The sequence below is a fragment of the Pagrus major genome, chromosome 2 (genome assembly GCF_040436345.1).
Source record: "Pagrus major chromosome 2, Pma_NU_1.0".
In the NCBI taxonomy this organism is placed as follows: domain Eukaryota; kingdom Metazoa; phylum Chordata; class Actinopteri; order Spariformes; family Sparidae; genus Pagrus; species Pagrus major.
In genome coordinates this window covers 11,776,081-11,791,981 of record NC_133216.1, presented here as the reverse complement: position 1 = coordinate 11,791,981, position 15,901 = coordinate 11,776,081, and the positions used below count along the sequence as shown (strand labels likewise).

At 40.4% G+C, this 15,901-nt stretch overlaps 2 protein-coding genes across 2 annotated transcripts; both read right to left on the bottom strand.

Moving 5' to 3' along the window:
- Positions 1–615: 615 nt before the first annotated feature.
- LOC141012580 (zona pellucida-like domain-containing protein 1) lies at positions 616–5,258 on the bottom strand. The gene is made up of 10 exons (XM_073486092.1): positions 5,162–5,258; positions 4,580–4,800; positions 4,020–4,204; positions 3,857–3,929; positions 3,644–3,741; positions 2,078–2,158; positions 1,591–1,759; positions 1,393–1,498; positions 917–937; positions 616–752 (listed from the first exon to the last, which is right to left on the bottom strand). Exons 1-10 carry the CDS (start codon positions 5,256–5,258, stop codon positions 616–618), a joined length of 1,188 nt encoding a protein of 395 aa, XP_073342193.1.
- A 3,216-nt stretch (positions 5,259–8,474) lies between these two features.
- LOC141017654 (zona pellucida-like domain-containing protein 1) lies at positions 8,475–15,080 on the bottom strand. Its single transcript, XM_073492378.1, has 10 exons — positions 14,975–15,080; positions 12,647–12,867; positions 12,347–12,528; positions 11,934–12,006; positions 10,872–10,969; positions 10,470–10,550; positions 10,101–10,272; positions 9,905–10,010; positions 8,864–8,893; positions 8,475–8,647 (listed from the first exon to the last, which is right to left on the bottom strand). Exons 1-10 carry the CDS (start codon positions 15,078–15,080, stop codon positions 8,475–8,477), a joined length of 1,242 nt encoding a protein of 413 aa, XP_073348479.1.
- Between the last annotated feature and the right edge of the window lie 821 nt (positions 15,081–15,901).

Here is a 15,901-nt window from a genome sequence, read left to right as displayed (position 1 = left end):
ATAATCGATTAATCGGTTTGAGTACATTGAGCACACACATTTCCACACAGGCAAAAAAGTCTCTGATTCCAACATCTTCAATGTGACTATCTTCTGAAGTTTTTGACTATTTTGGTCGCACACGACCCAAAAATCTGCCTAAACATTTTCATCGGTCGCAACAGTGCGCCTGATAGTCAGCAGATTGAAAGTCAGATTGAAAATGTACAAAATGTTGCGTGTGCTGCAACTAAAACCAAATGAAATGTTGTTGGGTGCACCTAAATTATGTGCAACCAGTGTAAAACGTTGGTCTGGAGCCCTGCATTTTAGGACGACATCTTGGGCTTTGCACCATTTTCTTACATTTAAAGACAGAGGAAAATAATTGACAGATTAATCAATAAAGCACATAATAATTAGTTGCAGCCCTACTTTCTTAAGTGCATTATTCAGACTTCACCTTCCATATCTGCTAACAGTCCATGAAGGATTAGAAAGAAACATTAAGTGCTTCGATCAATAGTTTGATTCAGTACAGCAGAGTCCTACATATGTACATTATGCACCTCCACCAGTATGTGAATGCCCCCCTGTCAAACTCGTTTATTCAATCCACATCACGGGCAGCTGCTGCTAGCTTAGCCGCTGCAGCTTTCGATAAAAAGTTGCCGCCATCAAAATGGCTGCCACCCCTATCACAATGAGGACAGCCACAGCAATCCCCAGGCCAACAGACGCGCCCTTGCCATCAGACTGGCCAGCAGACAGCGCTGTGCACAAAACGAGAGTGACACCATTATGGGATGTTTAATTCCAGCAGACAACAGAAGACATTATGACTCGCTGCAGATAAGAAGTGCTTTTCATTTCTGGAGGAATCTAATTAATAAAAAACTTTGTGAATGACAGTCAAGTTAATAAATAACACACTCACCCTCTTCTTTGGAGACAATGGCTGCAAGAAAGACAAGAAGAAGTCCGGACTTTATTATGAGGGAGATTATATCCAAAATGTTATATTTGACAAAATAAGAGAGAAAGAGAGAAAAGGCTTAGGAGGAAAGTCAGAAAAGTGTGATGAGTGGTTTTAACATGTGTTAACTACATGTGGGCAGCACTCTCGCAACCTTTCTGGATCATTTATGTGATTTTATGTTTTACATTTTAGTGAATGTTGGTGATGTAGACTTATGCTATGACTGGACTTCTTTTATTTAGTATTTTAATCTATATTTTTCTTCTCTATTTAAAGGAAAAGTTCACCAAAAATGAGAATTTTGTTGATTCAAAAGTCCACAAAACATTTCTGGAGCGTCGATTCAGTACTCAACAACTGAAGAAGATGGGGACTTATTTAAAAATGTAGACATTATTTAGTAACTACTAATTTGCACAAAAAAAGGGACATACAGGTTTCTGTCTTGGTCCTTATAGCCACCGTGAGCACAGACGGCTCAGTGATGCTCTCCTGGACGACCGTGGACTCCTCGCTCCTCCTCCTCCTCCTGTTGCATTGCTGTGGACCAAACCAGACGGAGACACACGATATGATGAACTGGTTGGGGCGAGTGGAGATTTCTGCTTGACATGCATGTGCGACCTTCCTACCTTGAAGGTGCTGCAGGTGCTGCGCTCGCAGAGTCGGGTGATGCAGTGCAGATAGTAGGTGGAGAGGGTCTCATTCTGCTGCTCGATGAAGCGAAACGCCGGGAAGTGGAAGCGTGCCTTTTGGCTTTCCCCGTTCTCCAGCATGGTGGTGAGCTGATCTATGGAGCACCTTTCAATAGAAGGCGAACCTCACAAGTGCCCCATTTGCACATCACATACAGGCAGTGTATTAATGAAAGAAAGGCAGGGAGATGAAATCAAGACTCCCTTTGGATTTAGAGGTAGCTGAGCTGCACTTATTGCGAGAGAGCAAGAGAGGAAAACCTGTAGATACGTGTAAAGGTTTAAATTTAAAGCTGGACTGCTGAAGCGAGAGACAGAACCCATTATCAATCCAGGAAAGACTGGGTGAAAACCAAGTGGCACAATTAGTAGGCAGCTCATGCTGTTTTTTGACAGAACTTCGTGAGGTGTTTTTGTGACTTACGAGACAAAGAGATTAAAGAAGGTGGAGTTGGTGGGCTGCGGATTCACCGAGGCGTAGCACCGGTCCAGGAGAACAAAGTACCTGTGGAGAAAGAATGAGGTCCCCAGCACCGAGTCAGAGACTCCAGGTCACAGGTGGAATCCTCAAATTTACAATCTATCAAGACACAGTCGTGTTTGGAGACTACGAGAGCTGGAACACATCTTTTGCTAATCTAGACCAGCGTTTTTCAAAGCCTGAGGCAGTGGGAGCTTGGAAAAAAGGTCCCCCCTCAGCTTACATGTTTAATTTTGCTCAATTCCTGGATGCCTACGGGGTCATGAGTATGTTGTTTGACCCCCTAGACACTCAACAATGGAGCTACGATGGCCTAATATTGATGTTTGACTACAGCAAATGCATTAAAAAGGTCTGTCCTTGGGCATTTATTAGAAACAGTAGAAATCCTCAAACTACTATCACTCTGACAAATCAGACACATTTAGGCTTTTCTATGTGGTCTCCTTTCCCCCCTTCATTCACAGAGCCTCCCCTGAAACTATCTGCAGCCCATCTCCCACTTTGAAAAACCTCTGATCGAGACATTCACTCAGCCATCCGTACATGGCAGACATCCCGGACCTGTTTTTATCAAACTGCTGAAAGTCAACCCGCTCACGAGCTTTTTATCTATTTTCTTACAGTAAAAAACAAGTTTTTCATGTCGGTTTGGAGCAGATCCTTGACGACCGCAGCACAGAGACAGAAGCGAGCACACACCTGCTGAGAGTGAATCATAAAAATCACAATAGGCTGGTTTCACTCTATTATTTCTGTTAGATGTTTTTTTCTTTCAAGTGTACAATTGATTTTGTTTACAATAATTTTCCTCCATTATCTGCACTTGTAAATGTGAAACTGTCTTCTCTACCGTTTTCATTTACTCGCAGTGAGATTTTCCTTGTTTCCATCTTAGCCAGGTTGTTTTTTCTTCATCCATATATTGTTAATTCAACTTCCTGATTGATTCTGGAGAAATTCAAACATTTTGAAATTCAAAAGTTTGCTTTGAAGTAAAATCTAAGATTTTCTTCCTTGTGAAAAAACGACCAATACGGTAGATGTAGGTTAAATACTTGATTGGCTTGATAAATACTCTGATTGGCTCTTTGCACTCACTTGAGCACCAGGTTTTCCCTGTCGTTATAATTATTGCATCACTCAAGCTCTTGTGGGCACCACCTCAGCGAAAGAGCACATTTTTTGCACATGGGTATGATAAAATATTAGATCATTATACCTCTCTGGGCCTCTAGTAGTTATTTGAACAAAATCTTGTGAGAAGTTTAAAGTGGAAACGTCTCTTTGGTGCAACTTTTAACTTTTAACAACCCAAAAATGTGTTCACATCTGGTTTAATCGTGTTAATGTAGTGGAGTAAAAGTGTAAAGTTGCCTTAAATGGAAATACTCAAGTAAAGTACAAGTATTTCAACAGTACTTGCAGATGTTTGATAAAAAACAGATCCAGGTCAGAACCACACAAAGAAAGAGGCTGCAGGTGTCAGATAAGGTGAATGGTTCTTACTGGGATGTCAGGTTGGATGCGACCACCTGAACGTAGATGTCTGTTCTCAGCTCGAGGCCCAGAGGTGGCATGGACAGGGGCGTGGTGTAATTAATATCCTGGAAAAGGAAGAGAAGGTGAACGTTACGCAAGCTCTAAATCTTCTGGAGTTACAGTTTACGTCGGTGCCAGGCGGAAATGAGGGTATAATGTGAGAAAGGTGTAAGGTGGCACCTGGTACATGGACATGCTGAGGGTGCTGATGAAGCTCCCATTGTTGTCCTTCAAAGCAATGGAGGAGGATGACCTGCAGAGGAAGAAAGGAGTGAGATCACACTTGGCACGCTGGTGAAACTTAAGTCTTAATGTATTTTTTAACCCACATATCAGAACTTACACATCCACCTGGGTGTTGTTGATGAGATACTCCAGAGGATAAGCACATGAATAGTAATACTTGAGCTCTGCGTTGTAGGTGATCGTCCCGATGGTTGGGTCGAAGGATCGGATCACCCCGCTGACGTTGACCGTCTGGATGTTGGAGAAGTCGGAGAATATTCCCGTCCCCGGCGCACTAGTGGTCTGAGGAATTATTCAAAGGAGACATGATTATTTAAGAAATGGTTAAAAATCGATGTCCGCAAACGTCTCCGACACAGCAGGCAGTGGTGATGAAATCACAGCGAGAAAAGTGGAACAACTTTGAGGCTGGTGGGATTGCGTGTGTCTGTGTAACATTAAGTCAAGAGCAGACTGATTTTCCTCATGCATATCTGGCAGAATATCACTCTCTCTTTCTTCTTCTTCTTCTTCTTCTTCTTCTTCTTCTTCTTCTTACCTGGCCCAGAAACACGGCACTCAATTTCCTAAATCTGCTCTAACTCTCCTCAGCTAAAGGTCAACAAGTCCCATCCCTCATGACTTCAAATCAGGACACTTCATTGATGCAACACTCACCAAGAAGTTGCTCCCGCAGGCGTTTCCCTCTCTGATTGGGAAGCTGAATCTGAGCACAGGAGGAGTCACCGAGGTGTCCAGCGTCCCCCGACAGTCCACATCATCGTGGATGCGGTTGAGGATCAGTAGGCTCTTGTTGTAGCCGGTGTAGATAACTGGGCAGACTTGGATCGCGAGGTCGATGGCAGATGTGCCACAAACCACAGAGATATCGGTGTGTTCTGATGATGATAGAATCAAACTGTTATTGATATTTCATTCACATTTCTCTAATCCAAACTATTGCACATGCACATTTGGATTGTTGTGCATGTATGGACAAATACAGTTGAATATTGTGTAACTTCATATGAAAATACATTTAAAATTGCAAATCTAGTTGCACAAGAAGCCTCAGCATCTCTGTCTCCTCTGTAAACATATCTAACAGTGTAATTAACACTCTTTCAAGTGTGTTAATTAGATATCTGACATAAACTAAAATCAATACGGCCTCCCTAAAGGTCTACATCTGAACTAAAATCAATATGACCTCTTTAACACAAAACAAAAGTGTGAGCATGAAGGTCACGGCCATCTCACCTGGTCGTCTGGCGTACGCTCCGCAGTCCGATAAGCTGAGGGCCTCTCGGCCCGCAATACACAAGGAGGTCAGGATGAGGAAGCTGAATAAAGCCATCTCAGTGTTCTGCCCTGTGTGAGAAAGCTGAGGCAAACACACACATGTCAGATACAGACAAAAATCTTAATGAATCCAGCACAATGCAGAAGGAAACATCTGTCAGTCCAGTCACAAAGGTCCAAATTTAGATGCTTAATCCAGAGCTGTCAATCATGAAACTGTTTGCATCTCAGCCTGGATCTTACCTCCTACGTCTCTTTGCTGGTTTAAGATTAGAGAGCAGGCGGCTGTTTTATATATGGTGAACCTGACCGCGGTGTGGTCACAACACTGCCGTAGGATTGGATGGAAACAGGGTCAGTGTCACTTTGGTGGGGCTGCCTCAGTGTTTCTGTAAACAATTCACTTTTTGTGGACGGGGTCCTCTCCTGGAGGCAAAATGATGAAACCCAACACAGCCCCCTTCAAAGTTACATGCTTTAACAATGTCCATACGGTTTTGTGACTCTGTGTGTGAAATGCCTTCGCCTGCTTATGAAACTTAATAAAGTAAGAGTATGTATGGTTTCTATTCAGCTCACGCATAATAGAGGAAAGAGGACCTGTTGTCTTGTGAGGTGTTTGGTGGTTTAATGGGACCTGGGTGACCCTTATTTTGACAAATTGGCACAAAAGACATTTTATATGACGGCTTTTGATTCTGATCATTTCCTGTCATACTTCATTCAACAAATTTGTTGGTCAGACTTACATTTATCAGGTTTAAACCTTGTGAATTTTTAGTTTTGAAGCATAAATAGCAAAAGATTTACATTAGAATATTTCTCTTTGTGCTTGTGAGTCAAAGTACAGATGCCCAGATGTTTGGAGCATCTTTTAAAATGAGGTTAATGTCGAGATTTAACTAAAAGTAAATGATTGAAGGACAGTCGGAAACCTGATCTTGTCAGGTGAGCCACCTGGGAAGAGAAAGCTCCGATCGGGGTCAAGTTGGAGGATGGGCGTCTCCTTCAATCTTTTGTCGAATGCAGGGCACGCTATTATTGTTCATGACGCGTGCACTTAAACATGCTAAGAGTCCTTCTTCACACACCCTCATATTTACTCCTTAGGTCTTTAAAAAAGTAGTTTTCTGTGGTGTTGACTCGCCTGAACTTGGCCTCAACGTTCAAAAACCAAATCCAGGCCTCATTTCCATTTTGGGAGAAGGGTTTAATCAATTATCGCTGATAGTAAACTGAGAGGGTGGATGATAACATGAATTCCTCTCATTTCAGTTTATCTGCGGTCATTGTGGACGCTGAATACATCACAAAATGGCTGTTGAAATGAGGGATTAGAGTGATAAAGAGCAGTGAATGCAGCAGAGCCGCGCGGGTCACAAAAACAGCCTCGGAGTTGGACACGTGAGACGCAGCTGACGCCAACAGACATTTATATAGGTCATCGGAAAAGAAAATCAATACGGGAAAAATTGAAAGATTAATTCTGGCAGTCATCAAATGAGCTCTGGCAGCGGCTGGTATTTTGTTCATTTTCCTGGAGATTGAACACCCGTGAGGCCATGACATTTGGGAAACTTTCAAAGATATGTGCCAGTATTAAAGAGTAAACTTTTCTGATCGTAGTCACATTAATCACAGAGGAAATTACATGAAACCTATTACGAGTATTATTATACGCGAAATACAAAAAGGTTTCATGGGTCGGCCGTCATTAAGGTGGTGCATGCAAGCTTAAATATAAAATTGTACAGTTATATTGATGTTACATATTGTTGCTGTCATGTGAACAAAATATCAACTTTTTGTGAGCTGAGCATTGTGAATATACATTTGCAGATAATAAACTGGATTTTAAAATGGTTTATTCAGCTTAAAGACAAGAACTATGAGGATTTTCTCAAGAATAGTTTATCTGTTTATCGGAAAAATTCAAACTCACCGCATTTTGAGACTGTTCTAACTAGTTAGCGACATGATAACCCATTAAATTATAGTTACGGTTACAATTATAACATTTCTTACCACTTTTTTCTATCGTTCGTATCCAGTTCTGGTCTTGATATGTCAACTTGGTAGCTCATTCTTGACCTTGGAAAACATCAGCAGCTAGTTCCTGAACTTTTAAATGTTAGACACAGTCTTCAATCTCCCCAACAAGTAGGTAAGTGTTTTCCAAATAATAGGATACTTTTTTAAAGTAATAGATCAACATAGGGTCTATCCTTTTTTTGCTCTCTTGCCAAGAGTTACTCAGCTAACGTTAGCTAACATTAACAGTCTATCGTGGTTAGCTTAGCTTAGCCTAAAGACTGGAAACAGGGAGGAAAACAGCTAACCAGGCTCTGTTCAAGGGTGACAAAATCCGCAAAAGCTCAACGAATGTTCCTGAATCTTTTCCTTTTCCTTAAGCAGCAAATTGAAATGGCAACATTTTATCATGGTGACAGCTCCTAATTAACATGATGTAAACACTGTAAAACCACAACTTCTTGTTTTTACGCTGTTGTTTTTATACAAATACACTATGCGACTTAGCTTAGAGCTTTAGATGTTATGGTAGGCTAACATTATGCTAAGGTAAGCTAAGCTAACCATTGCAGATAGTTAGAAAGTGAAATAAAATATATCTTGAAGTGTTGAAATATTTATTTAGAATGTGTACAAGTTTGACAAAGTACTTTCAAACCAGATAAAATCTCTTTTTTTCTTGATTTTCATTATACAGGGTTAAAATGGTATAAAAGCTATGACAGTGAAACAAAAAAATGAAGCAACTCTTTTGTGATAATGCTTATATTTCAGTTTCATTCAGTTTTTTTTCTTTTCTTCATTAACAGACTCGTCAAAAAATAATAAAAAATGCTATAATATCTGTGAAAATAAGAGAAAAATTTGCCATAATAAGTAATTTTCATCGAGCATGACTGTCACAACCAGTTGACATGAAAGAAATAAAGGGAAAGTTACACACACAGTTCTGATGTCTTTTATTACAAGTTGTAAAGATTAATGTTTCTTCCATTTGCATCAGAATTACGAGTGTAAAGCTTCCGTTATAAAACACTGTAATCGATCGAACAACAGACAATAATGAAAAAACAACAATGAGGTATTGAAGGCAATAAATACACAACACCTACAGCACAATAAACACATTTAATAATATGTATACAAAGGCGAGCGCTCATGCACATGCACATAATCACTTTGTTTAAGTCTGTGGACTTCATGTTAAAAGTACCAGGATATCTTTATATACAGATGTTCATCATTTGAAGCCGGGGTTCCAGACTCCTGAGGCCGTGGATGTTGGGAGGTGGGACTTCAGCAGGAGGCGGACCGACAGCAGGAAGAAGGCCACGCTGACCCCGCCCAGGATGACCACGCCTGAGATCAGAGCGCTGGTCGCCGGGTTCATCGGCTTGGAGGGGTCTCCAGATGCTGCGGGAGGGAAAGGTGAAGAAAAGCAGAAACTTGAAACAGGTTCTTTGACATGAGCTTAACATGAGCTGAGTTCGTGAAGTGGAACCTTTTTGTTGTTGCCTTAAATCACCAATTTCCATGAGTATCTGCTGTCTTCACCCCCTACCTGAGGACTTAGTCACGGGTGATAGTTTAAACCTTTAATGTTTTGTAACGTTGCATCAGGGAGCTTACCAAGTTGGGAGTTGTTGACAGGTGTTTCATCTGAAAAAGGATTTTAAAAGCGTTAGAACATTATTTTATTTTTCTTTACAGATACTTTAATCTTCAATGGCTCTGTGGGTGTATTGATCTATCTAGGTTTAGATGAATACCTTGACATTTTGGAAAATGTGTTTAATTACTTTCTTGTGAACTCTTGAGAATTAAAATATGAAGCTGCAGCCAGGAGACAGACAGTGGGCTTAGCTTAACAAAAAAACTCAAAAACTGGGGAAAGAGATAGCTTGGCTTTGTCCAAAGATAATAAAACCTCTATAACAGCACATCTAAAACTCTCTAATAAATACCATGTTTGTCAGCCATGTCTTTTGTTTTGAAGTTTGAAAATTTGGGAAATTCTAACCTGCAACTTTGACTTCAGCGCAGCATTATTAACACATTTTATATTGTCTGCTTAATGTGTACAACAACTGAAGCGAAAATATTACAATTTGTACTTTTGCAGGGCGTCATGTGGCAGACTATTTCTATAAACCATATTCCCACAGTGGCCATTTTCCTCGGATGTCACATTCAAATTGTTTAAAGTCTGGAGGGACATTAGGCCATATTTAAAAAATAAAACAACACATTTGCTAAATTAGCTAACATTAGCATTCAGCAACTACCTAGGTTACATTACTGTTTCATTACATCCATTGTGTTTCACTTCCAGGTTGAAATAAATGCATCTAAAATCAACAGTGATATTTTTAAAATGAGTTAATATTGAATTATATTGTATTTTCTAACACAATAAAATGGTCATGTTAGCCAGAAAGTGCATGAATGTTAACGTTAGCTGTTGTCTAATGGAAGCTAATTGGTTTTCAGGAATGTTGTTTTACCTTGAAATATGGCCTGATGTCTTTCCAGACTTATGCTAAGCTAAGCTAATTGGCTGTAGCTTCATATTTAGCGTACAGACATGTGAATGGTATTGATTATCCTCTGTGACTAACTCTTTCCCAAAATGTCGGCCTATTCCTCTCAGAGTCAGATTACTATTCTTACCACTCCTGGTGATGATTGGCCCTGCGGTGATGACGGCGTTCCCAGATGCCGCCGGTGGAGAATCAAGGCTCTCCCCTTCATCCCGCCTGCGCCGTCGCCCGCAAATCTGCCAATCACATCATCAGATTTCAGTCCTCATTGAGGTCAGGAGGCACAGAGGGAGTCACAAACCGAGATTCATGATTTTTACTCTTACTGGCATGAGCATGATGCAGTCGTCTGCTCGGCAAAGCTTGGTGACACAGTGCAAAAACACAGTCGACATCTTCTGGTGTCTGTGTTTAACAAAACGGAAAACCTCGAAGGAAAAACGTCCCATCTGACTCTTCCCGTTCTCGAAAACTGTCGTCTGTGGGTCTTTGTAGCAGCTGTGTCAAACGAGTACGACACAAATATGCACATGCACACACTGAAAATGACAGATTTGACGTCTAGATGTATGCTTAAGCACTCATTGAGAAGCATTCATTCGGGATAAGCCGTTTGGCGAGCCTGAATAGAAAATGACTCCCTTTTGTGGTTTATCAAGTCATCATCTTGAGGGGGGAAAAAAACGCAAGATTACCCAAAGAAAAGGTCATAGCGGAGTTCATCATTAGGATTCCCTGAGGGGGTTGTGTAACAGTAGTCCATCAAGATGTTCCACCTGCAGAGGGACAAAACTGTGAGATGGGATGAAGGATAGAGATCTAACTGCACATGGGAAAGCACAGATCAGGTCTTTCTCTGCTGCAGACTGGCGCCTTCACATAGAATAATAACATAATGGCGTAATGAATGTGGGCAAAAAAAGGACTAAATCTGTAAAAATGATGGTGGGAAAGATGCTGTGATCGATGAAAATATCATCTCTGCTACGCAGTATATGTTGTAAAGGCAACATTTTTCTGGCTCTTTTCTACTTCTAAGATTTATCATATCTGAAAATCAATATGTGATAGTGAAAAAGCTGGATGTTAGCGGGTACCGTCTGTCCAAGTTTGTGGCTTTCACAGCGGCAAATACTCTGGTTTTCAGAGCCAGTCCAGCCATGGGGATGGAGAGAGGTTGATTGTATGTTGAATCCTGAGCAGGGAAGAGTCAAAAATGGAGAGAAGAGGAAGAAAAGGAAAAGAAAAATGGTTTGTTTTTCACTCGAAATAAGAAAGTGAAAATTTGAAATTCAAAGAGGGGCTCAGTCCTGACATAGTGAGCGTTAAAGTATAAGGCCTATTTCATTACATTACATCAGTTGCAACTTTACAATAAACAATAGCTTAACAAATGGTTTATAAAGCTTGTTAATGGTACTATAACTATAAACTAAAGTTTAATTAACTACAATCTTACCATTTATTAATAATGGTTATTGTAAAGTGATACCTCATCAATAAATCCCTTTATAAAACAAAAGTGTGAGGCACTGTAGTTTTTAGTAAACGTTACTTAAATTTCTAGAAATTAGACAAATATATAGTTTAATTTTTTCATCATGGTGAAGGAACATACAATTCATTGATGGTTTTGGTCTTAATGGGTCTTGTAAACAATAAGAAACCAGACAAATCTGGTTAAATACTTCTTAAAATAGTTAAAGGGGCTCTGTGGAGCTTCTGTGTTGTGCTGTAAGTCAGTCGTTTATGTTTGCAGACTTTATTTCTAAATTAACATTAGCTATTGCTTTCTGTTAGTGGAGCAGAGAGAGGCACTGAGACGAGAACGTGTATAAAGTCGACAGAAACTCACAGTCCAGCAGCATTAAACTACTAAACAAATCATCCACAGGGCTGTGTAGGCGACTGAGAGACGGTGAAGGTCTCATTCTTCATCATCTGCTCACATTTGGCCAATAAAAAAGTGATTAATGCATAGAAATTGCCACATAGAGCACCTTTAACGGATTCATGAAAGACCAAAACGTGTTTCCAAGAGCGTAAATCTCATGAAAAAACGTTCATCTAGACGTCACAGTTCAATGCTGTAGAGTTCATGCATTGCGAGGGAAATGATTATGTATAAGTAAATAAGTGGAACACAGCTGCGTACTCACGTTGTACAGGATCATACTCAACGTGCTCACAAATGTACCGTTGCTGTCCTTGACAGACACAGCAGCAGAGGAGCTGTGAAGAAATGCAGCATACGTATGTAACTATTTCTCCATTAATTCATCGTTTTTTAACTTCATAAACATTACCTTGAAAGCAGAGTTTTGCCATTTTCATTTATTCATTTACGTGACAGTTCAGAGATGTGTACGCTTGCATTCTGAAATAAATGGCCCTCAGAATACCACGAGACACAAACCCACGCAGGCTTTTCAACCAGGCGCTTCGCTGCTGCCACAGTTTAGCAGAACAATTAACAAATCTTAATTAATTCTTGATTAAATGAATGAATCCTAAAACCAAATCCCGTGAGTAAATCCTCAAAGGTCAAGGTTTTCTGTCGGCAGAGACTTACGATGCCAGCTGGGAGTTATTGACCAGGTACTCCAGCGGGTAGCTGCAGCTGAATTTATACAACAAACCAGGCAGGTAGCTGATGATAGCTGGTGGGTCAGGGGTGTCGATATAACCCGAGACATTCCCAATTTGTACCAGCGACATGTTCCCATAGGCATTGGCCCCGTAGGCTGTGCTGACCTGCAGAGAGAAACATCTCAGCCGTGTCCCTTTGCTTTCTCCCAAATCGATAAACAACACGATCGAGTAGCTTATTGATTGTATTAAAACCCTGCTCTTGTGTTTGTGTATTCTTTACCACCAGGCTGTTACCGCAGGCCTCCAGAGTGCTGAGGCTGATGCTGAACAGGACCGCCGTGGGGAAGGTGTTATTGTTGATGAAGCCACGGCATTGGGCATCACTGTGGTGACCATTCAAGGCCAGATCTGCCTCGGTGTAGCCGGAGAAGAGCACGGGGCAGAAGTTGATCTTCAAGGTGATGGTCTGAACGCCGCAGTACACGCTGATGTCACGCTCGCCTGGAGGCAGAGTGGAGATTTAACATAGCTTTTTTTAACTTTGTGTTACAAAAGCAGTTTGTGCTCGCTCCTTCCATTTTTATATAATGATTATCATTCAAATTGCAGATACATAAATGCTCATGCATGGGTCACAAGTGAAGTGTTGATTTGGATTGAAAATGAAATCTATGCAATTTGAGATTTAGAGGAAAATGTGTTGAAAGTGTGCTGAGACTGTCCCCAGACTCCCAGAGCACTGCCGCCTTACTTTATCTCTTATCTGACATCTGAGGCGTAAAATAGTCCCTGATTACATGGTGAGGCTGGAACCCAGCTGGACTCTTGAACCATAAAGACCAGGATTTTTCTCTATATTACCTTGTAACTTAGATACAGTGGGCTGAGAAAAACACTTTAAATAGTAACTTAAAAGCAAACACTGCTGTGAAGGTGAGACGGTTATTAATATTCATCGGCTTTAAAGGAGATCTGACGATTTGCACTTTCAGATGTGAAGTTTCAGAGCAAAATGAGACAACCAACGGCGCTCAGAGGCCAAATCATCATTAATAAAAACAGATTTTAAACCAAATATGATTGAGTGTTCTATGGATCGCTGCCGATATGGTTCCTTCAAAGTTTGTCCTTATCAGAGATGTGTTCGTGTTACTTTTTTAAATTTTATATTGTTTTGTTATTGTATTCTCCATATTAAGGCCTTAGGCAGCGTTGCAGACACAAAAGGGAAAGTGTCTCAAAATATGTTAATTATTTAGAGCTGTTTTAATTTTTATCTTTTCAGGCAGCTGCTCAAAACTTATTCATTTCCCAACATGAAAGTTTGTTTGAAGGACCTTTCATATTGTCAGGAATAAAATTCTGGTGGAATAATACAGATATATTAATATTAATTTCTTAAAGCAATCAAAAGTAAATGTCTACACAAAGAAACAGCTTTGAAAATGCACAAGTTTTACAGTCTGACAATGTGACTTAAAATAATCGAGGAATCTGATTACCTCCAAATTTTCCTGTAAAGTAGACTAATAATTTTCAAGTGGCTTGTATAACTTACATTATATAGATTAATTTCATTGGAGATTCTCAGGTAATCGTTCTCCTGTCCACTTTTAAAATGTATTTTGAGATCAAAACTCATTTTTCGATGATCTCAGTTTCCTCAATTGAAGCTGTGACACGGAGAGAAAGATTCAAAAAGCCACGCTGTTCAGTTTTACTTAAAGGCAAGTGTCAAATGTACTGCATGTACATCATTTGGATGCTGTACGCTGTAAATTTTAAAAGTTGGCTTTGCTTTAAAAAAGTCAGGAAACCGATTTCCTCAGAATTACCAAGTAAAGTAGACTCTTATATTTAAGTTGTACGAGCTAAAAAGTTTTAGCAACTTAAAATTTTTGGTCTACTTTACGTGAGATAATCTATTTCCTTTTTCAAAGATTTTTCAAAGTCATCTTGTCAGATTTTACAGTGTAGATGGTCCAAGTGGAGCTTATTTGGTATTTGAAGTGTAAGAAGGGATGATATTGTTATCAACCTATTTGTCTTGATGTAAATGTAGTAAAGTAAAGTATTTTTACTGCTACTCTAAGCTGTGAAACATCAAAATAAAGCACAAGTACTATACCATTAAAACTGTACTTGAGTAAATTGCACTTTCCATTATCGCTTGTACTGATAACCCTTTGTTTTAAGTACCCAATTAAGCACTTATAATCATACATATAATTAAAAAATGGTTTTAAGCACTTTATAACGTCATTTTAAGTTGACATAAGAACATTATTTCTATCAAATTAAAGAATATTACTGCCCCTTTAAATCTCCTCCTATTAGACATCCATAACTGTTGTATAAACAGTCCTTAATAACATGATAAAAATAAATAAACACTCTGTAAGCCTTATTCATGTGTGTAAGCATTCGTTAACCATCTATACAGCAGTTACAGATGCTTCATAAGCGATGTTATAACCGTTGACTTTTTTTTGTCCTTTTATTTGCTTACAGCCACATCACAGCGTATAATGAACCGTGTATTAAAGTTGTATATATTCCACGCCTGTAGGCTGAATAACAGAAGAGTGTGTGTGTGTTGTATTCTCACCAGGAAACCTGCTGTGGTAGCTGGCGTCACAGTTGTACCCATTAAACTGTGTGGAGACCGAGACGGCATTACTCATCAGCAGGAAGACGAAGCACGTTCGTGTCATTTCAGCACTCGAGAGACGTTTTTCCGCTGTCATCTTCACAAGGTCAACATTGCATTAACCACATTCCTCTAAAACAGCACTTGACTCAAAATTAGATGTTCAAAAAACAATGCTCGGCTGCCTGTCCTCGTCTGCCGGTCGCTCTGACCTCTATCAAAGTGGTACAACCTTCTTTCCCCACGTCCCCTAATCCTTCTTATCCTGCTCCCTCTGCTCCCTTTTACCTCAGATGCTCATGTTGGCCCAAAACCTCTCCTCCCCAACCCTTTTTAAACTGAGGTCACCCCTCTTTCCAGCTCATTTCATCCCACTCCCCTGTCTCTACCCCCAATTCACCTGTTTCCTGCCTCTTCCAGAGTAATTGTTTGGGACCCTGCTTACCCCGGTTTGTGACGAGAGAAAGGTTCAACACTGTGGCGTGTAGTTCTCAGTGGCATCAAGGACTTAAACTAAACACGACATCAGCCTTACGTGTACCTGTTTGGTACCTGTTGTTTATGCTGAGATGGGAAAGATAGAGGGGCTTATTATCCAAACACTTTGACAAAAAACCTCACTGCTGTGCTGAACATGGGAAACTCCATCAGATCTGAATGGCCTGGACAAATCTTTTCACAGCGCCCAGAAACCTGAGCGCGCTCGGAGGGTTCCCACTCATCTCTCCTCGGTCTGATCTCCGTCTGTCAGCTCAGACAAATGGTGGGCCTCAGCGAGGGGGGCCCATCCCAGGAATTAAGCTGTCATCGGCTGCTGCTGCGGCCCACATTCACATGAACATAAAAGTCAACTCACGGTCTGATGCAGGGCTGTGTGTGGGTAAT

Bases quoted from the DNA above. Each gene is read 5' to 3' on its own strand.
- LOC141012580 (XM_073486092.1), bottom strand. From the start codon at position 5,258: ATGGCTTTATTCAGCTTCCTCATCCTGACCTCCTTGTGTATTGCGGGC. The intron at 4,205-4,579 runs GTGAGTGTTGCA...ATAATTCCTCAG, and splicing joins CCTGCGGGAGCAACTTCTTG to ACCACTAGTGCGCCGGGGAC. The intron at 3,742-3,856 runs GTGCCACCTTAC...TTCCTTTTCCAG, and splicing joins TCAGCATGTCCATGTACCAG to GATATTAATTACACCACGCC.
- LOC141017654 (XM_073492378.1), bottom strand. From the start codon at position 15,080: ATGACACGAACGTGCTTCGTCTTCCTGCTGATGAGTAATGCCGTCTCG. The intron at 10,551-10,871 runs GTACCCGCTAAC...GTCCCTCTGCAG, and splicing joins GCCACAAACTTGGACAGACG to GTGGAACATCTTGATGGACT. The intron at 10,273-10,469 runs GTAATCTTGCGT...CGTTTGACACAG, and splicing joins CGCTATGACCTTTTCTTTGG to CTGCTACAAAGACCCACAGA.